The sequence below is a fragment of the Anopheles merus genome, chromosome 3R (assembly GCF_017562075.2).
Source record: "Anopheles merus strain MAF chromosome 3R, AmerM5.1, whole genome shotgun sequence".
Taxonomy (NCBI): domain Eukaryota; kingdom Metazoa; phylum Arthropoda; class Insecta; order Diptera; family Culicidae; genus Anopheles; species Anopheles merus.
In genome coordinates this window covers 6,215,363-6,241,311 of record NC_054084.1, presented here as the reverse complement: position 1 = coordinate 6,241,311, position 25,949 = coordinate 6,215,363, and the positions used below count along the sequence as shown (strand labels likewise).

At 48.4% G+C, this 25,949-nt stretch overlaps 3 protein-coding genes across 7 annotated transcripts; all 3 read right to left on the bottom strand.

Moving 5' to 3' along the window:
- Positions 1 to 1,146: 1,146 nt before the first annotated feature.
- On the bottom strand, positions 1,147 to 9,818 carry LOC121595257 (protein phosphatase 1B). 3 transcript variants are annotated; one of them, XM_041919098.1, is made up of 4 exons: positions 8,332 to 9,818; positions 6,995 to 6,999; positions 4,624 to 4,722; positions 1,147 to 4,523 (listed from the first exon to the last, which is right to left on the bottom strand). In XM_041919098.1, the coding sequence occupies exon 4, from the start codon at positions 4,386 to 4,388 to the stop codon at positions 3,282 to 3,284; it is 1,107 nt and encodes a 368-aa protein (XP_041775032.1). In that variant the 5' UTR covers positions 4,389 to 4,523; positions 4,624 to 4,722; positions 6,995 to 6,999; positions 8,332 to 9,818; the 3' UTR covers positions 1,147 to 3,281. The 3 variants fall into 3 exon arrangements, with proteins under 3 accessions (XP_041775032.1, XP_041775031.1, XP_041775033.1); XM_041919097.1 differs by lacking the exon at positions 6,995 to 6,999; XM_041919099.1 differs by lacking the exons at positions 6,995 to 6,999; positions 8,332 to 9,818 and adding an exon at positions 7,190 to 7,272.
- A 718-nt stretch (positions 9,819 to 10,536) lies between these two features.
- On the bottom strand, positions 10,537 to 20,087 carry LOC121596607 (RING finger and SPRY domain-containing protein 1-like). Of its 3 annotated transcripts, none has more exons than XM_041921706.1 (7): positions 19,997 to 20,087; positions 17,907 to 18,571; positions 13,182 to 13,515; positions 13,018 to 13,107; positions 12,828 to 12,945; positions 12,110 to 12,732; positions 10,537 to 12,046 (listed from the first exon to the last, which is right to left on the bottom strand). In XM_041921706.1, the coding sequence occupies exons 2-7, from the start codon at positions 18,194 to 18,196 to the stop codon at positions 11,726 to 11,728; spliced, it is 1,776 nt and encodes a 591-aa protein (XP_041777640.1). In that variant the 5' UTR covers positions 18,197 to 18,571; positions 19,997 to 20,087; the 3' UTR covers positions 10,537 to 11,725. The 3 variants fall into 3 exon arrangements, with proteins under 3 accessions (XP_041777640.1, XP_041777639.1, XP_041777638.1); XM_041921705.1 differs by having other exon boundaries at positions 19,725 to 20,058; XM_041921704.1 differs by having other exon boundaries at positions 19,733 to 20,058.
- Positions 20,088 to 20,371: 284 nt separating this feature from the next.
- LOC121597472 (RNA-splicing ligase RtcB homolog) lies at positions 20,372 to 22,179 on the bottom strand. Its single transcript, XM_041923251.1, has 2 exons — positions 21,813 to 22,179; positions 20,372 to 21,734 (listed from the first exon to the last, which is right to left on the bottom strand). The coding sequence occupies exons 1-2, from the start codon at positions 22,055 to 22,057 to the stop codon at positions 20,459 to 20,461; spliced, it is 1,521 nt and encodes a 506-aa protein (XP_041779185.1). The 5' UTR covers positions 22,058 to 22,179; the 3' UTR covers positions 20,372 to 20,458.
- Between the last annotated feature and the right edge of the window lie 3,770 nt (positions 22,180 to 25,949).

The window sequence follows — 25,949 nt, the reverse complement described above, 5'->3', positions numbered from 1 at the left end:
GACCAGGTACGATAAGCGATTTGTTATATTTATCTTTTCAATAGATAAACAACGGCGAAATGTGTGTTAGCTCGTTTGGTTAGATTCAAACTTCCGCATTGAGACGGGATGACCGTTTCGGATGTACATGCACAGCACAGGTTTTGCCAGGTGAAATACACTACTCCACACACCAAACAACACACACAGATGCATCATATTTCAAACGGTCTTCTAGCAATAAAACACCAACTCTATTTTCTTTTTCATTTACAGTATTTGTGTGTGTGTCTGGGTGTATGTTTTCAATGGGAAGCTGGCCTCCAGATTCTTACGAAACAGGACAGCTACAGTACAATGGATTTTTTGTGTAGTGTTTTTCCGTTTTTTCTAGTGATGGTTTTCAAGATTACAGCACACTCAATGGAACGCGCGATGCTTCGTGTCGAATCCCCCTCCTACAATCCGCCGGTACATCTCGGTATTTTAAATGCAAAAATATAGTTCTGAATTTATAGATGAATGTTGGTGAGTATGTTTTTCTTCTCTTTTGGTTGGTTTGATTGCATTTTACGTTTGGCCCTCTTCTCGCAACTACTACAAACATAATGCATCCACGTACTCTGGGGGAGGGATGTATGTCTAGGGAAGTGTTAGAGCGAGCGATATACACACCGCAAAGCTAGTATACACACGACGGGCGCACTTGATATTATTAACTTCTTGCAAGAGGCGCGCACGCAGCCAAACATTAAACTTTGTTGTAAGATGATGAAATAATCTCTCCCGCCGGGAGTTGTTTTTCCACTGACACTTGCTGTCTCTCTCTCTCTCTCTGTCCGGTACAAAATGTTTAGCACATGGTTTTGTTGCTTGCTTGCTTGCTTTTTACAAATCCCATCCTTTAAGGGTGGAATAACATGCCCCCTTGCACGACGGTTCTAATCTAGTAGGCTTGTGTGCTTTGTGTATGTGAGTGTGTGGATCTAATGGAATGTTGTTTCCCCCTACTACTTGTTTTACACTTAGTATGCTTTCCTCCCCCTTCTTTCTACTCCATGGTCTACACTGGTGTGATCGCATTGGACACTCTTACTGCTACTCCAGTTCTCAAACCAAACCGATAAAGCTTGAAACCAAATTCAAAAAAGGGATTTGTTTGTTTGCTTGTTTGGTAAACATATTAATACATTTCGCCATTTTTTTGCAACCTAGCATCCGTTTTCTCGTGGACGCTGTGGGTCGTTGCTTCATTCGATCGATTTTTTTCCCATTCTTTTCCCATTCTACTTTTGATGCAGTGCAAGATAATGCATTTCACGCATTGTGAATGAAAAGTAAGGACGCGGGAGTGGTGTTCTTCCCAAACATCTTATCTTAACAGAAAATTGTTTATACAAGAAACCTAACACGAGTAGGAGGAAAGGGCTTCGAACAGCATGTCTGGCCTCAAAACACGCAAAAGATCGAGCTCGTTTGTGGTTGTTCTTCACACGTGTTTGCTTTGCATTCTATTCTAAAGGAAAGGGAATTTCTGTCTCTCAGTGCTCTGCCGTGTGTGTGTTCCCCTCACCTTTCCTGTTACCTTTTCCATGCTCAAAACTCATCAAACTACACTTCTTTGTCCTACTCGTCTGTGCCCCCATTGGACATTGTGTGTGTTCATTCCTTTTCTCTGTTTACGTCTTATCACAACATCATTTCTCTTCAGAAAGAACGCAACAAAAAGTACCAGCATGATGTGAAGGATAGTTTTGTTAATGGTTCTTAACGTACGATACATTATATCAACTCCTGTGTTCCGCTTTTCCTTCGCGCCCTTTATCTCATTCCCCGTTACCCGTTACCATTTTTTTTAAATTCTGACCCCCTACCCAACTCCATCGACTCCAACGCTACAATATAACATGTCTTTTACAGCTTACTATCCTCCCTTATAGTCCTATACGAGAAATGTGTGTGTGTGTGTGTTTGGTGGCGTTTGTCGCTGTCGCTTTTCGGGTGTGTAAAGTGTTTTTTTTACTTTCTTTGTAATCAATTATCATTTTTCATAGTTGAGAGCGCTGCTCTATACGACAATCGCAACACAAACAAACTTGAATTTAGTTAATATACCTTTTGAAAACAGCAGCTTTGCAAGAAGGGAGAGACAGAGAGTAAAGCGTTGAAGGGGGGTGGGGGGGTGGCATAGGGGGGTAGGCGAGTAATATTTAGCACTATCACAACAACACGCTAACAAACCTATCGGCCTAGTCTTACACTATCATTTCACTGAGAAACAAAATGGAAACCGTAGTAATAAAAAAAACAAAGTCCTGACAAAGGACGAAAGTGAAAAGAATACGAACGGAAAGCACAAACAAAGAAAGCAATAGATCCGCACAATACTCATACGCAACTGCACATTCATATAGTAGTTATTGGCAGAAGGGTTCGTTAATTTCAGCGCCCCTAAACACGATAAATTTAGATTTAAAACTGCTAATCCGAAGAATAATACAGATCGTACTTTAAAAACTAAAAACATACTTAATTAATGTAACTTAAACGTTTTGTTTCTTACGATGCTCTTACTGTGGCTGCTGCTGCTGCTGCTTCTTCTCTTGACTGTGTCCTTACCGATCCCTACCAGTGTTGAGCTATGCATACTACCATCTATCGCTAATCAAATGAAAAAAATGGCGCCGATGATGTCTGTGTGTGTGTGTGTGTTCTGTACAGTGTATATCTTGGGTTTGTTTCGTTTTAATTGTTTACCTGCGACACCCGCACCACACAACTCACTTGGCACCCATGTTTTGAAGACAATCTGCTGCTGCTGTGTTGCGTTGTGTAAGTTGTGTATGTTCAGTATGTATGTTCACCTTTTTCATTATTTTGTGTTTTCTCTTTTTCCTTCTCTCTTCACTATAACAGCAACAATGAACACAGCCTTATTAGCTACTACTGCTCCTTACGATCTCCGTCCTATATGCTTGGGCTTTTTGTTTCTGTGTGTGTTCATATCAATTCTCTGCCTGATTCGAATGATTGCAGTAGAAAAAAAAAGATGCTCGTTCCCAGCTATATTCCTTTGTATGCGATTTTACCCTGCCAGCCAGCACGTGTTCGGCACATTCGCGCATGCCAAAGTGCTCGCTGGGAAGGAAGAATGTGTGGGACTGGGCGGAGGATACAGGACACCACCGGGAAGGGCGTGGGACATCTTTGCATCTTTTTGCTGTAATTACTACTTCATAACCTTTCCTTTTTGTTTGTTCTACTTCCGCACTGCCTGCCTGCATCTTCCTGCCGTCCCTGCTTTAGTAGTTTCCCATTTCGCACGTTTCGGCCAGCTTTGGATGCAGCTCCTTAAACACCTTCGACACGTACGAACACTTGGCGTGTAGGCCACCGCCGGGCGGTAGGTCGGGAATGTCCTCCCGGGCCAGCTCCTTCAGCAGTGCGCCGTACTCGATCGAGCTCATCTCGCCCAGTATCTGCTCGATGCGGGCCCGCAGGTGCTGCTCCAGCGCTTCCTCGCGCTTCTGCGCCTCCTCCGAGACGGGCGGCGCGCCCGGAAATGCGATGATGATGATGCTCATGTTGTCCCGGCTGCCCTTGTGCAGGCAGGTGTCGATCACCTGGTTCGCCACGTCCACCAGGTTGTCGGACACCTCCAGCCGGTTGTGCACGAACTGGCACAGCTCCTCGTTGCTCATCACGTCCCAGACGCCGTCGCAGGCGAGCACCAGAAACTCGTCGGCCGGTTCCCGATCGCGGCAGAATATCTCCGGCTCGGGCGACACGAGCTGCTCGCACTGGCCCAGGTTCGCCACCTTCTTGTAGTCGTAGTCGCCGAGCGCCCGGCTCACCGCGAGGCTGCCGTTCACGCGCTGCACCATGACGGAGCCGCCCGCGTTCTGGATGCGCTCCTTCTCGCCCGGCAGGATCGGCTTGTGGTCCTGGGTGGTGAAGATGGGCTGGGCGTTCTGGCAGAGGACGGCGCGCGAATCGCCACAGTTCGCTATGTACAGGTGCTGGCTGGAGATGAACGCGCAGACGGCGGTCGTGCCGGACTTGTCCAGCCCGGACGCCAGCTCGGGAATGTTGCGCATCGACTCGTCCAGCTGCAGGAAGCCGGTGTGTATGCCCTTGGTGATGTCATTGTTGCCGAACTCGGTCGTCGTGATGATGCGCTGCAGCAGGTTGGCCGCACAGTGCTTGGCCACGTTGTCGCCCGCGTGCCCGTCGAACACGGCGAAGTAGTTCCAGTCGTCCAGGCTGTCGCCCAGTCCGGTTTTGGCGTGGTAGGCGTCCTCCATCTCGCACCGCCAGCCCTGCATCGAGCCGACGCCGTACCGCAGCCCATTGCCCTCGCCGTGCTCGTTGTGCTTGGAGGTCATTGGCTTCTCCAGAAAGGCACCCATCGTTCTCGGCTATCTCGGTATTAAGCTACGGGATTTTTTTTGGTTTTTTTTTTTTGCGACACGCTTCAGACCCACGGCTGGTGGAGATTGCCTGCGTGTGACGGTAGAGATCGAAGCCGTCCGACACTTTTCCAACTGTTCCAAATGAGCAAAGTAATGAGAAGAGTAACAAAAGGTCTGAGAGAGTAGGTTCACCTCGTGGTACGGAAGGTTTGGAATCGCGGCGTAAACTTACCTTCTCTGAGGCGAATGGTTATAGCGCTCCTGGATGATGATGATGATGGTGTTGAATTTATCAGTTAACAGTTTAACGTGAAACGATTATCTCTACGTTCTGAAAAGCAAGATAAAAAACGAAACAAAATTAGATAACGATAACACAACATAATCACGGATTTAAGTAACCACAAGCAACTCTTGGCCGTGTGCTTGCGCGGAAAAAAAAACTGTGTTCGAGGAAAGTGTATGTCGTAACGTTTTGCTACATAGTGTTGCCGTTGGTAAAAATAGAAATGATATCATTTGCGATAATTTCATTCATGACCGCTGCTGATATTTAATTGACCACCTTTTAAATACTGAGAACGACTTAGCATCACGCATGCTACTTATTTCCGGCCTTTGATATGCCTTTGGTAGCGTTTTTTAAAATACAAGTTTTGTCACGATCACGAAAAAGGAAGTCAAGTCAAGATCGAACCGATGCGAAGTAATTCTATCCACTGGTGCATGACTCAACGGACACTCCAACAGGAGGAATGGCATGCGCTCCTTTTAGATATAAAATTATTGACCGGAACACCATTGTTTGAAAGCTCGCTGATGGGTTAGGATGGCAGCAGACTAAAGGGGAAAATCGAACTAAAGGTCAAAAGCTTCCTCCCAACGGTCTCCAGCACCGGCCCTCCCCCCTTACCAGCACAAATTACCCCATGGAAGCGGAAGCAAATTTCGTTTGCGCCACTGGCCCATTTTGCATATGCCACATGCAGCAGAAGCAGCAGCAGCAGCAGCAAGCCAAACCGCGCCATCCCATAGAGTGTGTGTGTGTCCAGGATTGGATGTGGTTTGGACGATGGGGAAGTGAGAGAGGGCAGGATTGATGGAAAGGAAACTGGAGCCTCCATGCCAATAGAGACCGGAGCGAACGGCGCACACTGCTCAACCCGAAAGCGTCACCATGTTTGCACACAATTTAATTAAAATTCACCATCCAAGCCTTCACCCCCACCATAATTTCCTCTGATATCTCGTGTGCGCTTTTACTTTATCACTAAAAATAGTGTGACGGGAAAAAGATGCGAAACAGCGTGCATACACACACACACACACACACACACACACACACACACACACACACACACACACACACACACACACACATCGTTGCGGCGGCTCTAGGGGCTCTCTATCGATATGCTTCAGGAAAGCAAAACATTACATGGGATGGGGGTAGGTGTAACACAGACGAAGCAGGCGACGGCGGCGGCAGCACACTGCTCATGGCTTGCTTCTTCTTTTATTTTGCATTACCCTTCCCCGCTCGCACTGGGGACCCCCGACGCTACACAATTGGGTTCCGCGCGCGATGGTCATTGTTAAATCATTTAAAATAGATTATTTTTAAATTGTTCGCGTACGCGCGCAATACCATTTTGCGCCCCGACAGATTTATATGAGTGTGCGCGCGGTGGGGGCCCGAGCAGTTAAACAGTTCTTCCCTCGCTCGCGGTGCGTCTCTAGGTGGCGGGATAGCGGGTTGGCTGTTTAGGAAACCCGGGAGCACAAATTCCTCCTGCATTTTGTCTGTGTGCTTAGTGACAGTGTTCGCCTGCCGCTTGACGGGCATTCAATGGCGATTGTGAGGTGGCGAGGTGCCGTTGCATCAAGTTCCTATGCACCACCACATTCCATAGGCGCGCATTCTCCGGGCTGGTGCTGCACCCATTCCGTTGTTGTGTGTGCGATGTCATTTTTCTTACAGGCGCCTCCAGAAAGGATTATCCCTCACTGCTATCGATGACTCCTCATCGGCAATCGATGCGCCTATTCATATGATATAAACGCACGCACACACAAACACACGCCACATGGACACAATCTATCACACATCGTTCATTCTTCGTCCTTGTCCTCGTGTTGACGGACTTGGGGTCGAACGGAACCAGAGCAGCAGTAGCAGAACGTTCTTCCTGGTGTCGCCTATATCCCTTTGCTTTCAAGTGGCTGTGTGGCTCTTTTGTCGCCGGACGTATAATGTCAGCACACGGATCCACCACCGCCACCAGTGTGTCTAATAGTTGGCCTTTTGCCGGGCATCTTTTATGAATCAAATGGGTCGGTCGTCCCCCTTTCAAGGCTCTGTCTTTTTCTCTTTCTCACTCTTGCTGTCTCTCTCCCCCATCGTGCCGGACAACTAGGACGACGACGAGGACGTGCGACAGGACTGCTGCTGTGTATGAATGAAACGCTTTCCGCGTGACCTATTTTTCGTCGTGACTGCGCGCTGCACCCCCACTCAAACAACGCTCATTGATGCTCTTCTATCAGTGCCTGCGATTCTGCGTTTAAAGCCCTCCTTGCGTCAGCAGGTTAGCATGAATTACCTTTCCTGCAACAACAACCAAAAAAAAAAAAGCAAGAACAAAAAAAAGAAAAAAGAAAGATACAAAAGATGCTATAAAGTGTTGGGGATTTGCAAATTCAAAACTCTTTTTGCTGTCCCCACATTTGCATATCGGCTGCAATGCACACACAAACACACAGTTTCCGATGAGTAAGGGCACACAAACAAAACACACCGACATTCGCACAAATACACACACGCGTTTAAAAGTCGTTTCAAGTTGAACGCGCGCGCGATTCTGCTGCCATCGATTGTATGAGTCACAAGCAACGAGCGCCTCCGGTCACTTGTGCACCATGCACTTGGCGAAACGTAAACGAGCATTTGCATCGGTTTGGAAAATTCATGTTACAACAGCCTACCCAGATACCACCCTCCCATTCCACCCCCTCCCCCCATCCGTCCTACCTTCACGCCAACAAACAGTGGAGGGGAAATCCAATCGCTCACGGAAAATGAATCAACCTGTGGGCGAGGAAACAAAGCGACGTCGTTGTTAGGGCGCCCGCAAGAGGGAAGGGCTTGAGAAGGAAGAGAAGCGACACATAAATCGGTCGCTATGGATTCGAAATAAACCTGCCTCTCCGCCTGCCTTGTTCTCCCAGCTGCATTTATGATGTGTCCTTTATTTAGGGTAAATCGGACAAGTCTCGACGGGTGGTGGGACCGAAAAAAGGGACTTCAATACTCCATTTATTGAGGGCACAACATTTTAAAATAAGCTTTGCAAGCTTTAATGCAATGTAACGATGCTTTTCTTGCTTCTAGTTGGACTCGAGCCGAAATGTGCAACTGAAAGCTGATTCTTGTGAGTCGCTCCGTACCCCTCCGTAGCAATGATACAAAGTTTCAATATCGAGCCAAAGTTTTCGAAACCTCTGTGCGTACATGCCGTGTGTTGTCCGGGGCGCACGATGCTGATGTGTTTGGAGAAGGAGGGGGTGGTGAAAGAGTACTTATTTTAATTACCCTCGGAGCTCAGAACACAGTTTCGAGTCGAAGGAGAGACCGATAGACGGCCCGGTACGGTCCGAGGTCCAGCAAAACTGACAAGATTGCAATCACCACATGTGACTACTTAGTAATCAAATGTGTGTTGAGAGTAGTGGTCCTTGGCATCGGAAGGACGTAAGCCTCATGACAGCAGTAAATTGCAGTTGTCGTCCTTTTCATCCGATAAATCCCCACCTTCAAATTTCACCCCCTTCGACTCCCGGGGGAGGATTTGAAGAGAGAGAGAGAGAGCCTTGTTGCCTGTTTGGAACACAAAAGTTTGCCGAAAATTAGCGAGCTGACTCCCGTGCGATGCACACCTACCTGTGATTACTTATCGGTGCAGCAACCCCGCCTAGTCCGCGCTGTGGTGCCGCGTTCGCTCTTCTTGCGCCTTCGCTTCCGGGTGTGCCTTTCCGTTGCGACGATGTTGCGGAACAAACGGGACAAGCTTAAGCTACGCCGATGGCCACAATTCATTCGGAGCAGACGACGCGAAGGGGAAGGTGGGCCTGTGTGCTTTAGCCGTGCAACGCGCACATTATTCTACAACTACGGCACGGACGGACGGTCCACCGGTGTGCGGTATGATGCAGCAGCTTGCCTTGCCACCGTTCGCTGTAATTACAACGCTGACCGACCAACGATGACGCGAGAGGGGTCGTTAAGTTTGACCCAATGTGTGACACACACAAGCGCGCAGCCTTATTGCAAGCCAGCGAGCCAGCACAGCTTGCTGCCCCCCTTGTGATGTGTGGAATGGGGTGGTGTGATTGCAAAACTCCGCGCGCGCGACACTGAGGGCCAAACAAAACAAAACTAAAACGCGACTAAACGCACGCACACACACACATTGACGCACGGGCGCACACACTCACATACACACATTCAGCACTCGTTACTCATGGCACAGTTGCTTGCGGACGACAGGTAGAGCGCGTTTCAGCTGCACATCATCACCGTCATCACAGCATCAGCTCGCCTCATTGATCCCTAGCAGCCACCCCGTCCTTCGTGTGGTGTCACGGGGATCGTCGATGGCGTATCCTGTTTCGCTCCAAATGCGTATGCTTTTTTCACACTTTCGGCGATGGAGTTCTGAGATGGACCCGCGTTCACACAAGCCTACAGGGTCTTGTATTTATCTCGCACGATGCTCTTGCTTTTTGCGCATTCAGTCGTGGGCTTTATCATCGAGACGGGATTGGTTATCGAAGGCTGTTTTCTGTGTGCGTTGGTTTTAACAGTGTCTTCTTCGTGTTTTTTTTATAGCCTGCACGCGGGGTACTGCCAACCTGTTCGTCTCCTCCAGGTGTGCTTTCACGGCTCGCTGCTACCTGTTTGACGCCCAATGCATCGGTGTCCTCGCACCAGGAAGCTTGAGGGCCACGGTGCGTGCCTTTTGTGCCCTTCCGGCCGTGGTGTTCACGCTTCGGAACACACTTCCCAGCCCGCACAAGGAGCAAATGCGTGTGCGTGTGTGGTATTGTTCAATCTAGAAGTATCGCCCGTGTCACCATCACCACAGGCACAGAGCGTAGTGTAGCGCAATCCAGGAGCTCCTTGTGTTCGATCCTGCCAATGGAAGCCGGTGTGCTCGCTGCCTGTTCGCAGCAATTTGTAGCGTGCAGCCCGTTGCCACCGTGTCGTCCGTTCTTTGGGTAAGGGGATTACAATCCGATCGCGGGGGAACACTTCTTATCCGTCGCACAGTTTTGTCGCGATACGCGAGCAGAGTGTGTTGTAAGTTCGCAAAGTCCACGGAACGCGCACAATTTCGGAGGCTACGCGCTGTCAGAAAAAAATGACAGTTGAAGAAAAAAGGCAGTTGACAGCGCGGAGCGCCGCCAGAACGGTCCATCTTGCCGTCTCGCTTGCGCATTCAAACGTCTTACGTCTGACGTATGCGTAGATTTGAAAATGAACGGTCCGTGGGAAACCGTTGCCGAATAATATTTGATTGGCCTTGTTTAACGTTCAGCTGCTACCATACTACCTTTTCATTTATTAGCTTTATATCAACAAAAATAAAGCAATGTTTCAGTCCGTGTGTGATATTGCTATGAGCAAAAAAGTAATCAACAACGATTTTTCATTAAATAACATGAACATGTTCGGTCCATTGTTTTGTTTTACTCAGTGGCGCTTTTATAAATCAAACTCTGTCTTACACATTTCGCACATACTCTTACTAGCCATTATTTACAATCCCCTGTTCATACAATGCTTTTGCGCGTGTACAAAAATATATCAGTCGTATTTGTTACCCTATTTATACATCATCGTTTCCTACAACGCTTCCCGTTGCACAACAACATTTCACGCAGTTCACTAACTAATGAATGTTACTGGACCCGCTACTGCTCTACCCTCTTTTCAACGGCCTGTTTTTTGAGATAGGTTTCTTTTTGCTATGGTTATTTCTTTTGGTAGCGTACCCCGGTGCTGTTGTAAAGGAACAGGAAAAAACGGACGTTATTGATTCCCGTGCTTTGCATGTTGCTGAATGTGTATGTCCCATGTTTGTTCGTGTGTTTTATTGAACTACTTTAAACGTAACAAACTTGACGAATAATGATTTCTGCTTCGCAATTGTAGTGCTCCCGGTGCTGTGTTAAATCGGAAAAGTAAATGGTACAGCAAACCAAAACTCATGGATCGCAAAAACGGACCCCATATGGAGAAACTGTAATTCTACTCCTCTAATGCTCTCTGCATAGACCCCCGCCCAGTCGTCGCTGCTCTTGTTTGCCTATTTTGTATTCCCAAAACTAACGCGCGCGTGCACTGACGAGTTCCTTGCCCTCCTACGGAAACATTCCCATCTTAGGTCACTAGGTGTGGTAAGTTATTAGTGCAATGTGCTGATTGTTTCATGGTTAAATAGCTCTTTCTAGTTGTATTGTCTTCGATGAACGTATATGCACGGACAGCAATACGTTCAGCACAGGTGTGTCTAAAAACAACAAACTCGAAACACTAAACAAATAACTAAATCCATACAGGTTACGCAGTGACAGCCCCTAATACTTAGTACCCTAACGTATAACGTATTAAAAATGATGCAATTACACCGGTCCGAGTTGTGTTCCTCGAACACCTTGCACAGAGAGTTTCTCAAACTCAAACGACGTGTAAAACCGGAAGACGGTTGCGCAAAACATCGAGAAAAAACTTTGACCGAAAGTTTAAACCGTTTCTTCCTTTCCCCTGCCCGGGCGTGACACTTTTTGTGATGGCAAATTGTGGTGACCAATGTAATGTAAACGAGAGGGGGTGATGGGAGAGGATCTCAACCAATTACCTACACAGTACATAATAAGTACACAAGCCATGTGACACGATGTATTATTTTACAACGACACACATGGCGTTTAAAAAGAACACACACTGCTAGGCGCTCATATGTTTGCTTATAGGCCCCAGAGGCTATCGCACCGGTCTATCTCTCTCTCTCTCTATAGTTCACTACTTCTCCTTCCTATCACACTTTGTTTCGCTCGTGTTTTTGTGTTTGCTGTACTGTTAGTTAGTGTTCCGTTTTTCTCAAATAGAAAGCTATCACATTTTCTCACTGCATTAGGACACATTTGCCGATAAATGGAGGGCTTGCTAAGCAAAGCAGTGCAACCCTGCATTAAACACAAGCACAGCGCTCGATCGCTCGCAAACACTTTCCCGCCTGGTGCCTGGTGGTCTGTGTGGCGTTCCGGCGCACTTACACTTCCGCCTGTTCCTCGTCTGCGTTGTTTGCTTTGGGCACCACGCCGCTGGTGACGAACTCGCTCGATTGATTCGCTTCCGAGCTGCCCCCCGGGCTAGTATCGTCCGGGGGCGTTTCCTCCTGCACCGTACTGACAATGTCGGCGCGACACATCGGACAGAACTGCAACAGTGCGGCACAGTTCGTACAGAAACCGCGATGCTGGCACGGTTCGATTCGTATCGTCGCCTTCATGTCGAAGCACAGCGTGCAGGAATCCTCGCGTACGCTCAGTTTGCGCAGCTGCTCCAGAAACAGATGACGGGGCAAAACAATCTGAAGCGAAGGAAAGAAGAATTGTAGACTTGGGGGAATCGTACCGGGTGGGCTTTCGCTCACCTTATCCTGCTCGCTCAGCGCCGCATGAGCGTTAAAGCTCTTGAAGGGCCGATTTTTGGGCGGATAGACAAACGGCGTGGAGCCAAAGTTGAACCGGCACTGCTGGAAGGACATGAACGAGGCCGCCGCAAAGAACCCATCGATCGTGTCGCTCGACTCGAACAGCTGCTTCAGCACCTCGCCCTCCACCCCGTCCAGGCTGAAGATGACTTCGCGCGCGTCCAGATCGAGCAGACAGCCGAGCACCGATCCGCCCGACCACACGTTCAGGTTGTGCTGCATCGGTTTCGCCTTGTGCCAGATCAGCTTCCGGCAGCCGTCGAACGCGATCGAGTACGCATCGTCCCCGATGCCGTAGCCCTCGTGGCTGAGGAAGTTGGAGTCCTTGGTCGCCCAGCCGATCTGCATCACGCCCGGTGTCATGATCAGCACCTCGTAGTACCAGCAGCCCGCATTCACCTGGTACGTGCACCGGACGCTCTCGAACGAGTACGCGTCGCAGCGGGCCGTCAGCCCGTCGGCCGAGATTTTCAGGTACTCGCTGACGTCGCGCGTGTTGAGCATCACGTTCACGTTGCTGACGTCCGCCACCTCGTATGAGTATTGCCGACCATCGATAAGGACTGGCAGAAGAGAGAGAGAGAGAGAGAGAGTGAGAGAGAAGGAAGGGGAAGGATCAATAAGCATTCCAAAAAGGACTTCCACGAGACTCGCTTACAATAGTTATCGAGACACCATTGGGCGCAAAAGCCGACCTGTCGCAGGGTGAAATCATTGTTGGTGATGTGTCGTTCGAGCCGCAGCAGTGGATTGTCCGGATAGAGTGCCAGTTTTCGCTACAATTGAAGGAAAATGTCTTTAGCTTCATCGTTCCCCGAGTGCGATTGATCGAACCCTCCAACACTCACCCTAATGGTGCTCTTGTTTTCACTCGTTTGTGCGAACTTTTCCAGCGCGATCAGCGAAAACAGCATCACGTCTGGGTGGATTCCTTCGTCCTGTAGTGGGCAACGAGGGGTAAAAGAACGCATCAGCCCAGTGCTGCAACACTTTACTTCGTCTCAAAACTCACCAAATTCCCTAGCAAATAGCCGAGCGTTACCTCCGACAGGGCCGATATGCTGCACGGACCGGCCAGACGCTCCGCCAGGAAGCCCAGTATGATGCACATGTTGCGCTCGCGCTTGGGCGTGCGGCGTATCGATCGTGTTATCATGTCGGCCACCTCCAGCACCGATTCCTTCGACGGCAGCGGGCTATCATCGAGCAGTAGCGTGATCACGCTCGGGCCCATCGGATTGTCCAGCGGCACCACGCGTATTAGGGACTTTACCAGCTGTATCCAGCCGGACGGTTTGTCCGTTAGGTCGTGCAGCATCACCATCGAGCTGGGTGTTTCCGGTTCACTGGAAGAAAAAAAGTGAGATAAAAGGGAGATTAATAATTGCCAGTTGTTTTGCATTTTGGTTGTAAAACTATTTCATGGAGAAAAGGCTCTCCTCTGATCAGTGCAGCAATCAGGCACGTAACTCTACATCCTCTTATTGATTGCTAGCAATTAAATTAATCACCACCACCGGTGGGGTAAAAAGGGCTCGAAAGTAACACACATCGCTTTTTTTTGGTGTGAGTGCAAACATCTCGCACAAGACGAGCAAGCGTCCTTGAGCAAAAGGGATCCGTGCACTTCTCCGGCCACTCCGGTAGCTAGAGAGAGAGAGAGAGAGCGCGCGCTCAAGTGTTGAATCAATATACCGTCCTGTGAGCCCCAACTTTCTGCCACTTCCCCCTCCACTTCAGGGTCAACAATGGAAGGCGCGCCACTGCCGGGCGTCCTTTTCCTATCTTTCTTCTCCAGAACGAAGCATTTGCGCGGGCGAAACGTAATCATGGCACCGCCTGACATGCATTGCCAGCTTTGCGAAACTGTAGTGCGTGATTGGCATGCATGCAAACGGTGCCTCTCTTGCTTAAAACTGCATTGCATCGCGATGCAATTCGTTTGTTTGTACAACGAGCGGCAAGGTACAACACACCCCTCCCTTTTCCGATAGTTTCCCACGATAGCTTTGCCCTACCCTCCCCCCCCCCCCTATTTAGTGGATTGGGTTGAGGAGGGGGCACTCACAAACAAGACGACGCCGAGCAGGACAGAATGTTAGCAAATTCCAATTGAATTATCTTGTTAGATTGTACGGGACGCATCTGTAATCGGATGTGAACACAGATTTCCTTCCACCGATCGGATTAATCACAACGCAAGCAAACGTCATCCACTCGCTCGCACGCTCGCTCGCTTGCCTACAAATGCAGGTGCAGCGCGTCTTGCGTAGCGTCTTCGCATTCAACACTTGCAGGGGCACGTACACTCGGTGTTATTAATATGTGGCCGAAAAAGTAGCAAAGCAGAGAGAGGGCGGCACAACAAAATGCACACTTTTGAAGGATTAAAAGGGCACGTTTCGCTTCACTTTGAAGTCAACGTGCGGAGCGCCCTCCCCCTGTCGAGCCCCCGTCCCTCTCCTCATCCAGCGTGCACTTCCTTATCAGCAGGAGTGACTAACGACTTGCGCCAACAACAGGCAATCCCGGTTGCGGATGAAGAGCGTGCGCGTGTTCGCGTCATCGCAAGGTGGCAAGGTGTTTTCGGTCAAGCTAAAGCTACGCAAAAAGAGCGTTGATATGGATTAGTGATATCCATGCTCGCTTTTGTTGCTATCACGCTTGCCGAACGGGGTAAGGGTGATAAGGATCGACAAACAATGCAGCAAGATGATTCCTTTTTTTTAGTTGGTACATACGTTTATACGTACGTTTTAAGCAAACAAAATAGATTTGCCGATTGAAACTAAAACGTTTTCTTACAAATAGTTTTGGTATCGATTCTGATTAGTAAAAATACAATATTTTGGCGTTGATCGTTTCAGAATACCGGTGTGCTTTTTTGGAGCGCACCTACGACTCCGATGCGACTCTGGCTATTGTTAGTTCGATTCCGACTCCGGCAATATCGGAACCACTAGTTCTGCCCAGAGTCGGAGTCGTCCAGAGTATTCAAGAGTTGTCCGTAATCATCCGGAATCGTCAGGAGTCGCCAGGAGCAGTCCGGAATCGGAGTCATTCGGAATCAATTGGAGTCGTCCGGTACAATGTGCTTGGGATCAGGCATTTCATTTCGTTATGTTTTTTGTCTTTCTTGTGCATTTCGTATACAGGCCTTTGTTTCGACTCCAACCGATTCCGGACGACTGTTACTCCGGGCGACTCCGGGCGACTTCGGACGACTCCGACTCCTGCCGACTCCGACTCCGGACGGTGCCAGACGTATCCGAACAGCTCCAGAAGACTCCAAACGACTCCGGTTAATGCTGGGTCGACCTGCCTAAGTCAGTTCCGAAATTATCGGAATCGCATCAGATTCGAGTGACTCACTACTAGTGAGTTTGTCAGAGATCGTTTCCAAGGCAACTCGTCTAGAACTAAAAACACATTTTGAGTTTCAAAGCTGTCAAAGCAACCCTTCTGGTTGGTTCATTTAACTTTGCTCAGAACTTTGCCTTTTTTACAATAAAGGATACATTACTTTTCCTTGCAAATACTGTTGACCGACCAAAGCTTTTACCTTTCTCTTGTACTAACATGAATTTTTCATCTAAAAAAAAAACAAAATAATAAAACCCAGAAAACCAATAAAACTCATTCTAATTCAACACCCTACTTTGTGTCCTAAATTCCCGCATGACGCCAACCCAAACCCGCTACTTATTAACTGAGGTGGGGTAGTGTGTGTGTGTGTGAGAGAGTGTGTGCGAACATAATTTCCGTGAAAAAAAAAGGTTTCGTGTGAAAATTAATTAGACTTAGAAGGACCTTTAGACCTCCCGGCGCCCCTCCTTTCTCACGAGTTCGCAATGTGTGCTTGATAGTTTCCTTCCCATTTTCGTAATGCGATACGCGTGTTCGCGTGCTTCATACAAATGGTTGCTTTGATGCGTGTGTGTGTGTATATGTTTGTGTGCGACATAGAACTTTGGTTCCCTGGCATAGCCCCCTATTTTGCTTATTATGGGCGACAAAGCAACCAAAACGACGTACCCACTTTCTTTCGCCAGCCCGACCGAACCAGCAAAAACCCAATATTATCGACGTGTTGTGCCGGTCCACAAACCATGCCAAGAGACCAGCCAGCATGTCCAGCACAAAAAGGTAGAGACCGAAACCTTCTGCCGAAAGATTATCGAGCCAATAGACGCGATGTGTATGTATGTGTGTGTGTGTGTTTGCTTGGTTGTGATGAAATGGGGATTTTCTTTTGCAATGTGCCATTTGCGACCGTATGACGGGGACACGAGCCAGTGACGAATTAGACAAAGTTCGTGAGATCACTGTGAGGATTTGTTTGGATGGCAAAAGAGCGCAGTGCGGAATTCATCAAAATCTCGAAATCTGTCGCAGCAGCAGACAATAGAAGAAAATCATAATTGCCCAAAGACAGCGTGCCCCATACATACAGCATGAGAACTGCCTGCTCAGGAGAGACGCAGCAGCAAGCTGAGCGAATAGTGGGAATTAACTGTAATGGAGGAAATCATTTCAAACCTCTTCCGAAACGTGTCCAAAAGGGGGAAGGGGAATCTATTGCAAAAAAGCCTAATTCACATACGGCTGCTCCTCGTACCTTGTACCGCCATTGTGTAATTCCCACTGGGGTGGTTTTGTACGGCCACTATTACTACGCTACCCGATTGTGACGATGACGTCGACTCGCGTAGGCGAACAATGCGAGCTTATCAGAACGACATTAATATCATAATGTGCGGGGGATGCTGATTAAAGTGGCAGAGAGAGAGAGAGAAAGAAAGAATGTAAAAAAACCCGGATGAATTTTTTTAACCGTTTCCGCCGCGTGCGCTTGTATAAGATGATGCGTAAAACAAGTGCCAAGGGCAATGAAGGCGAACACATGCACATGAGCATGCATTTTATGCAGTGTTGTTCGGGGAAACACGTTTTTATGATAAAAAAATGACAAAAACACGCACAGAGGATGTTTGCTTCATGAGCACGAGAGATGAGTCCATGTCCAACATCCCTTTCGGTGACGGACAGCGCACACCAACCGCCAAAGCTTATTCGTTTATCTCTTGAATGTTGAATCATTTTGGACCGATAATGGCGGACACGTCAGAGGACACGGGGGTTTCTTTGAGACGCTTCCTTTCTTCCGCTAAATCCATCGCATTGGTGCGTTCGTTAATCGGACACTCCGCACGTGTTTGGAACGGAAACCCACACTCCATTACGCCACTTCCTTAGCCCCGTCCCCATTGCCCTTGCAATCGATGGTGACTAAACGTTTGCCAGCTGAATGAGAAGCTCACGCTGACAGAATGAATTAATTTCCGCCCTACTGGCCAACCGAGCAAGGATTATCGTGGTCGTCGTGGCAGGGTCTAAAGGTCCTCGATAACTCGCATACACACACACAGAGGCACAGCAGGTGCGTGTGAGTAATCAACGGCGCCACATTTCAAATGGTTCAATCCACGAATCGCACCAAGGATTGGAGCTGTCGCGCGGATCGATTCCGGCTAGGACTGGCAAGGACAACAAGCGACAGGAAGGAAACGGCCGGAAGGGACGCGCGACGACGGCAATGCTTCGATTCGATAATTCGAATAATTCGATTCGAACTCATTTACCAAGGGTCGGAGCATTGGCCCACCCATTAATGCCCTTTTCGAAGGGCTGTTTTTTGTTGCTGTTTCGCGCGTTCGTTCGCATCCGTTACACTTACTTGTCCACGATCGAGCGGATGATTTCGAGCGTCTCCTTGACCAGCGCGTCCACCGTGTCGGACAGTGAAACCTGCCGATCGGACCGGGAGTAGTGCCGGATGTGGTGGTTGTGATGATGGTGATGATGCTGCTGCTGCTGCTGACCGTTCGGTCCACCGCTGCTGCCACCGGTACCGCCGCCACTGCCCGCCAGCCGGCCCGTATCGCTGCCGGTCGGTGCGTACGAATCCCGGCTACTGTCGTCCACAAATCCCTCCTCGACCTTGTCCTTGCACAGACACACACCCATTGCGAATACAGGCGGGCTGGGGGGTGTTGAGATGAGGCGAAGAATGCTACGAAGAGAATGGATGGGAGAGAGAGAGCGAGGGGAGGGCGTCGTACTACTTCTACGACTCGAAGTATGGCGTGGATGGTGGTGGATGGAGCCGCACACAAAACCCGTGTTCCTTTGCCGTTATGTGGTCAGCTTCTTCATATTTGCAGATGGCCCCCGGTCGACGACGTGGCCGACACACACACACACACACACACACACGCTTCCGGTGTATTGGCGTTTCTTTTTTTTTTCTCTCTCTCACTTCGAATTCCTTTTTGCCTACGTTTTGCCGACGTTTTAACGACACTTTCTACACACACACCTTTTTGTTTCACTCACTGCGCGCTGGGAAAGAAACAATTTGAACAGTTTTTTTTTTGGTTTGGTTTATAGTACTAAAAATGGCACAAAACCGTTCGTCATGTCCGCATTCGTCACTGGGCAGCTTTCCCGGTACGTACGCACAACAGACGCAAGACCCAGTCGCGCACAGCATCAGCCGGATTAGCGGCGCGCACGCGGGCACGCGGGTTCGTGCGACAAAATGCGCGTAAACAAACGCAATTCACGCAATCGCCCGAGAAGGGGGAGTGAGTGACAAAAAGCACCCTCCCGTTACAAGATATGATTAACACGGGATGTGGGGGGAGGGAGAGAGGATGGGAAGGAAGGTTTACGAAAGCGAAAGCACACCGGGGTTGGCTCGGGGGGGGTTGTTGCACCACCGATTACGATCATTTGTTCTGCGACACCTTTTAGCTCGGTGCGGTTTTTCCGTCGTCGGCTGCGACTACTGCTGCTGCTGCTGCTCGGGGGTTCGGCGATGTAAGACGGCGAGACGATAGAGGCAAGGTTGATAGAGGTGTGCTCACTTTCTTGCTCTGCTAAAACAGTTCAGACCGGTGGATGGGGGTGTTTCAGGTTCGCCTGCTAGGATCATCGATCATGCTGCCAATTAGCACTGCTGTTTAATATCACATTTTATCCCACATACAAACACACACACACATGCTCCTAATGATGGTCAACGGTTCTTCTTGGGAGGGAGATCGAAGCTTGCCTCGTTGGGGGGTGGTAAACTTTCGTTATGCGGTGGAGCCTGCTGCTGCTGCTGCTACTGCTATTACCATCAATCGCTTGAAAATAAACACACGCATGCAACCAGTGAGTGGTGGCCGTGTTTGTGTGAAAGGGGTGTGTGTGTGTGTTTGTGTTTTCTGAGACCTGGCACTTCACCCTCCTCCCCACCACCCAGGACACATTCACTTTACATCACTTGATAAGGGGGACAAGAGCAAACGACACTGAAATAGAAAATAAACACCCAGCCCCCACGGAAAGGTTCCGGCCGAACGGTTCGGACTGTCCGGAACTTTTGGAACCACACACACACACACACCCGTACACATACACACACACACGCCACACACAAACGCACTGGGAACGAACTCAGGCCAACTATGCGAAGTTGCTCGACTGTTGATGCAATCCAACACACCAACCAACCTAGGAGTGGAACGGGGCAGGTAATGGGGGCAGGTTGCGAACTTGTCGCCGTCCGCCTTTTGGCGTGTGAGACGTTGAGATTCTTCGGCACCACCAGTGCACACAATTCGCCACTCGCGCGTTTCACTACTTCGAGTTGGTGCGTAATTTTCACTGCAACCCGTGGCGCAAGGAAAGTGGCCTCTGCCGGAATGTTCGTACGCGGCGGGACAGCGCGAGACACAGCACACGCGAACGCGGAGGGTTTTGGATTGCCGAGGAAACCTTTTTTTACGCCCGTTCTGTCGTTTAATCCGTCCCGAATGGTGGCGGAGAGTAAAAAAAACAATGAATCAACAAGGCAATTATGGGCGGCTCCGCCGGACGTGACGTTTGACAGTTGGAAAATGTGTTTGCATTTTTACTTTATTTGAAATTAGAACATTGAGGGATGTTGGGACTTTTTAAACATAAAATTATTATGGTATTTTGTGTTAAAATGTGTCATTTGTAATATTATTTCAATATTTTTAGTTGGTTTGCGTTTAAATAACAAAACTCCAAATGGATCGCCCACTGTGCAATGTCATTCGAATCACAACTTCGTATTTACAGTAACCTACTTGTGCATCGCAGCACTACGAAACTCTTGAAAATGGTTCCAGTGTCGATTTTTAAAGGAATTTTAATTTATTAAATCAAAATTGTATTCACAGTCCGCCAGCCATCACGACAACGCTTTCCCGCTTATCCCTTAATAACCGCGATTGGGCGCAATTTGATAGCCTTATTGCTTATGCCTACATCGTGGCACGTTTGCACCACATCCCGCACATCCTTGTACGAATCCGGCGCTTCCTCCTGCACCAGCTTTGGCGACGCAACACGAATCGAAATGCCCTTCTCCTCCAGATCCCGCAGCACGTCCTTGTAGTCCAGATTGCGGCGCGATTTGGCACGCGACAAGCTGCGACCGGCTCCGTGACACGTCGAACCGAACGTTTCCACCATGCCCGTCTCGGTACCGGTCAGCACGAAGCTACACGTGCCCATCGAACCGCCCACCAGCACCGGCTGGCCGGTAAGCTGATAATCGACCGGAATCAGCGGATGGTGCGGCGGGAACGCTCGCGTCGATCCCTTCCGGTGCACCAGCAGCTGCTTCGGTCGGCCGTTCACCATGTGTTCCTCCATCTTGGCCACGTTGTGCGACACGTCGTAGATGACGTGCATGTCCAGATCGTCCGGCGTGGTGTTGAACTGTTTCGCAAACGCTTGCCGCGTCAGGAATGTCATCGAGCTCCGGTTGACCCAGGCAAAGTTGGCCGCCGCCGACATGGCTTTCAGGTAGTTTTGGCCCTCGGGGCTATTGATGCGGGCACAGGCGAGCTGCCGATCGTTCGTTTCGATTTTGTCCCGCTTCATCGCTTTCTCCATCTCGACCAGTGCGTCCGTTGCGACCTGATGGCCGAAACCGCGGCTCCCGGAATGGATCATCACGCAGATCTGGCCCAGCTCCTCGATGCCCATCTTGCTGGCGGCGTATTTGTCGTAAATTTCTTCCACCACCTGTATCTCGGCGTAATGGTTACCGGCTCCGAGCGTTCCGAGCTGCGGCAGGCCACGTTTCTTCGCCCGCAGACTAACCTTGCTAGGGTCGGCGTTCAGCATTCGTCCGTACTCTTCGCAGTGCTCTTTGTCTTCCGCCCAAACGTACCCTTCGCGCAGCGACCAATCCATGCCCATTTCGAGCGCTTCCTCCAGATCGTGTGCGTTCATCGGAATGATACCCTTGGAACCTACACCCACGGGAATGTGATCGAACAGGCTCTGGGCGAGCTGCTCCTTTACCGGCTGCACGTCCTTCTCGAACAGGTTCGTGCGAAGCAGACGCACGCCACAGTTGATGTCAAATCCGACGCCACCGGGCGACACGATCGAGGTCGGATCGCTCATATCGAAAGCGGCCATGTTGCCGATGGCGAACCCGTACCCTGAATGAATGTCCGGAAGTCCAACGGAGCTGCAAGAGTCAATTGGGAAAGGAAGGAAGCGATTAGCCGGCATGTTTTACGAGTGAACCCGGGCATGTAATCAGTACCGTCCAACGATGCCAGGCAGGGCGGCAACGTTTGCAATCTGCTTCACGCCGGGAAGAAATCCGCCGGTCATTCCGGGCCGGCAGGCATTGCGCAGCTCGTCGAACATCAGCTTCTCCAGCCGGCTGTTTGCGTAGAATATGCCCTCGACGTTCATGTTCGACTGGAAGCCTTTCTTGATGAGGAAGCTGTTGGGCGAAAGCCGCTCGATGTACTTCATCTCCTCGTTGTACTCTCGGACAACCATTTTGGGGCGGTTTTCGAAACTTGGCCGACACTAAAAAGATGAGTAATTCCTGATTTTGCCTCACTGAATGACGAAAAATGCAAAACTACGAACACAAACAGCTCGCAACAAGCCGGCTTTGATAGCAGAGTGACCAGAAATACCGATTTATCAGTATTCCTACCGATTTTTTATATGCCTACCGATTCACAGATGACCGCCCTAAAACTACCGATTTTCCATTTATCCTACCGAAAATCACAGATATTTGATTTTTCATTCGTTTAAGCTTAATCTGTGGCGCTTGGGATGCTGTTTCAAGGATTTCTAACCTCATTTGTTACTTATCGCGCTGATGCACGTTTGTTTGTCTGGCACTTTTTATCTGTTAAAATTTAATGTTCATAATAAGTAGAAAATGTCAGTTGAATGGATTCCGAGAATTGCTCGTCAAAGAAAATCATTTTAATTTGAATTTGCATTTCGCTGTCGGCGGTTAAAGCTTACCCGACAGACAAAGAGAATGAAATTTCCAGGCGAGGGGTAGGTAGAAACACACGGTGGGGGTCCGGCCCATGATCGGATCCGAAGTCCGTTGTTTTGGGCTGAAAATTAAAAATGGCGGATGGAGCGCTACAACAGAGAGAATGCGCTCTCTTGTTCCTTCTTCTTCTTTTTGGCACAACAGCCGCTGCCGGTCAAGGCCTGCCTGTACCCACTACCCAAATAGCCAAAATTGCTTAAGCAGCTTATTTTGGCACGCTAAAGATCGCTGCTCTAATTCGCCTTTTGCAGTGGATAAACAGCATCAAAGTTCTATGTGGGTCTTTCAAACAGCGCCTAAGCAGCTTCCTTATGCCACGATGCCAGGGATTATTTTTCTTTGTGTTTTATTTTCAAGCAAGCGTCATCGATGAAATAAACAACAAGATTTGTTTCGTTTAAACACATATGTATATTTTTAAATCTTTTGTATTGATGTATTACACAAAATTTTACACAATTTACTGATAATTCACAATCACTTCACTCAATATTCATTCTTCAATTAACGAATCTAACTTGTGCAGCAGCAATGAGATTATTGTCGGCGTCCGTCTTTGACACTTTGACAAGAGCTATCTCGTACCGATGTCATGCATTAAAAAGTTATACAGTTCCACCAAGTTCGGTACGCTTTCTTAACAAGCCTTCAAGTTCCACCATGAACCCTACACATAGTGCTAATCAGCCGCAAAGTTCCAAAAAGTACCATGTGCCTGTTAAAAAGCTCCATAGTTCCGCAAAGTACCGTCTATCTCTTAATCAGCCACAAAGTACGACATCGGAACGATTTTTCGTTAAACAGCCCTAAATCAGCTATAAAGTACGAGCTGGCTATTTGGGTAGTGAAGTGGGCTTGGCTTTCAGTGACTTCCCAAATAGCCTGCTCGTACTCCATAGCTGATTTGGGGCTGTTTAACGAAAAATCGTTCCGATGTCGTACTTTGTGGCTGATTAAGAGATAGACGGTACTTTGCGGAACTATGGAGCTTTTTAACAGGTACATGGTACTCTTTGGAACTTTGCGGCTGATTAGCACTATGTGTAGGGTTCATGATGGAACTTGAAGGCTTGTTAAGAAAGCGTACCGAACTTGGTGGAACGTTATAGCTTTTTAATGCATGACATCGGTACAAAGTGGCTCTTGTCAAATAATCAAAGTCCCCAAGTGCCACAAATCCACTAAACGACCACTAAACGGCTTCTAAACGACTCAAGTTCTCTACCTAAACGGAATATAGAAAGACTTCGTTTAGCAGACGGCAAACGACTCATTCATTCTAAAAATAGCAAAAAAGCTGGTGGCGCTCTCTGTTGGTGGGATACCCCAACCAGTTGAGCTTCATCGCTTGGAGGAGAGCTTTCTTATTTCTTCTGTACTGTTGTATGGTTTCGCATTGAAGTTATGCATCGCTAGAACTAGAACGGCGATACGATTGTTTAAATACTAAACTCCAATGGAAACCACCAGTACTGAAGCAAGTGAGATTTGAGTAATGGTCGTTGGTGTTGATACCCATGTATCTGACCACACGACCATTCATATAGATTTTTGCTCGGAAAGTTAGAAGGCTATATAATAGGTATAATAGCGAAACACATTGCAAGAAAAGGATAGCAATATAATGATGAGTTGTAATACGCCATCTATTGATCAAACCAATGAAGCTGTGGAGCTTTCATTTTTTTTATATGGATATTCAATTTTTCAGTCGTTTAAGCTTAATCTGTGGCGCTTGGGTCTGACGCCGTCAATCATCTCATTGCTGCTGCACAAGTTAGATTAGTTAATTGAAGAAGGAATATTGAGTGAAGTGATTGTGATTGTACAGTAAATTGTGTGACATTTTGTATAATTCATGAATATTTAGGATTTAAAAATATACACATGAACACAAACAAAACAAATCCTGTTGTTTATTTCATCGATGACCCTTGCTTGAAAATAAAACACAAAGAAAAATAATCCCCGGCACCGTAGCATAAGGAAGCTGCTTAAGCGCTGTTTGAAAAACTCACCTAGAACTTTGGTGCTGTTTAACTACTGCAAAAGGCGAATTCGAGCAGCGATCTTTAGCGTGCCAAAATGAGCTGCTTAAGCAATTCTGGCTATTTGGGTTATTGCTACCATAGCAGGATAGTCAGTCCTACCTATGGGGGGTCGGTCTATTCGGGGCTTGAGCCCATGATGGGCATGTTATTAAGTCGTTCGAGTTGCCACTGTACCACCAGACCGGCGCTCTCTTGCATGCCTTTAAAACACACGAGACGCTCTCACTGAAAAGAACGCTCGCTCGCGCTGTTTCATTGTATTTTCCTTATACCCCTTCCTTTCCGTTTCTTTCGGCATGCGCTGCGCTGAATTGGTACCCCACTTGATTCCAGCGAGTTGCGCTGCGCTGGACTGAAACCCCCTCCCTACCCGGGTAGGTGGTCATAAAGATGTGGGTGTATTTTTGGTCATAGAAAAGAAGGTTAAATGGTTGCGTTCTCAACATTGCTCCTGCCGAAATCTGCCAATATAATCTGGCCACACTGGTCCGCAGGGCAAAAGCTCACTCGAAAGGTCAATAACCGTCGCAAAACGTCAAAAACGACCGTCGCCAGCGCCTCGAAATCGTTGCGAGTTTCGCTCGCTGGCGACGTCGCTTTGCAGTACATGCGACGTCGGTTTTGGCGTTTTGCGACGGTTTTGCGACGGTGGCCGCCAAAAAGCTCGCCTTGCCCTGTGGGCAAAGTGACCAGAAATATCGATGTATATATATATATTTAGGGTTTGAAGGAAAAAATCTCAATTTTTTAATCATTGAACTATAAAACTCAGCCAAACAATCAAATCAATCTAAATAATCCAGCGAAAATCTAATGACAGCACGTACGATTAAATCGTATCCAATGGAGCACTGCTGCGGCCCTAAGCGGTCACGTGGAGCCGCAAGAAAAAGAACTTGTCACCACTGAGAAAAAATGTGCATCTTAGTCCTTCTTTGGCTTAGAATTCCCAGTACAATGTTCACATCGACACTTCAGAAAGACCTTCATTTGTGTAACCGCTGAACCAAATCTAATCCATATCCCAGATAAAGGATGCATATTCTCGTGAGATGGAACTTTGATTTTGCGCATTAGTACCCAACCCCCCCCCCTCCCGCATAACACTTCTTTCGCTTTTACTTTTTTTTAACTCAGTTAAGTTTCGAGTTTTAACCTACCGAAAACTACCGATAAAATTTTGATGCGCCTACCGAAAACTGCCAAAATAATCTGGCCACACTGTTTGACAGCCCGGGATGAAGTGACGGCAAGCTCGTTGCGAGGCGTAAACAGTCGCGTGGAGTCTATTTTTGAATCTTCGCACGTGTCCGTAAGT

Coding starts and splice junctions, on each gene's coding strand:
- LOC121595257 (XM_041919098.1), bottom strand. CDS start 4,388: ATGGGTGCCTTTCTGGAGAAGCCAATGACCTCCAAGCACAACGAGCAC.
- LOC121597472 (XM_041923251.1), bottom strand. CDS start 22,057: ATGGTTGTCCGAGAGTACAACGAGGAGATGAAGTACATCGAGCGGCTT. Junction 21,735..21,812: donor CTGCCTGGCATCGTTGGACG/GTACTGATTACA, acceptor TGACTCTTGCAG/CTCCGTTGGACTTCCGGACA.
- LOC121596607 (XM_041921706.1), bottom strand. CDS start 18,196: ATGGGTGTGTGTCTGTGCAAGGACAAGGTCGAGGAGGGATTTGTGGAC. Junction 13,108..13,181: donor GCTATTTGCTAGGGAATTTG/GTGAGTTTTGAG, acceptor TGCCCACTACAG/GACGAAGGAATCCACCCAGA. Junction 12,733..12,827: donor ATGGTGTCTCGATAACTATT/GTAAGCGAGTCT, acceptor CTCTTCTGCCAG/TCCTTATCGATGGTCGGCAA.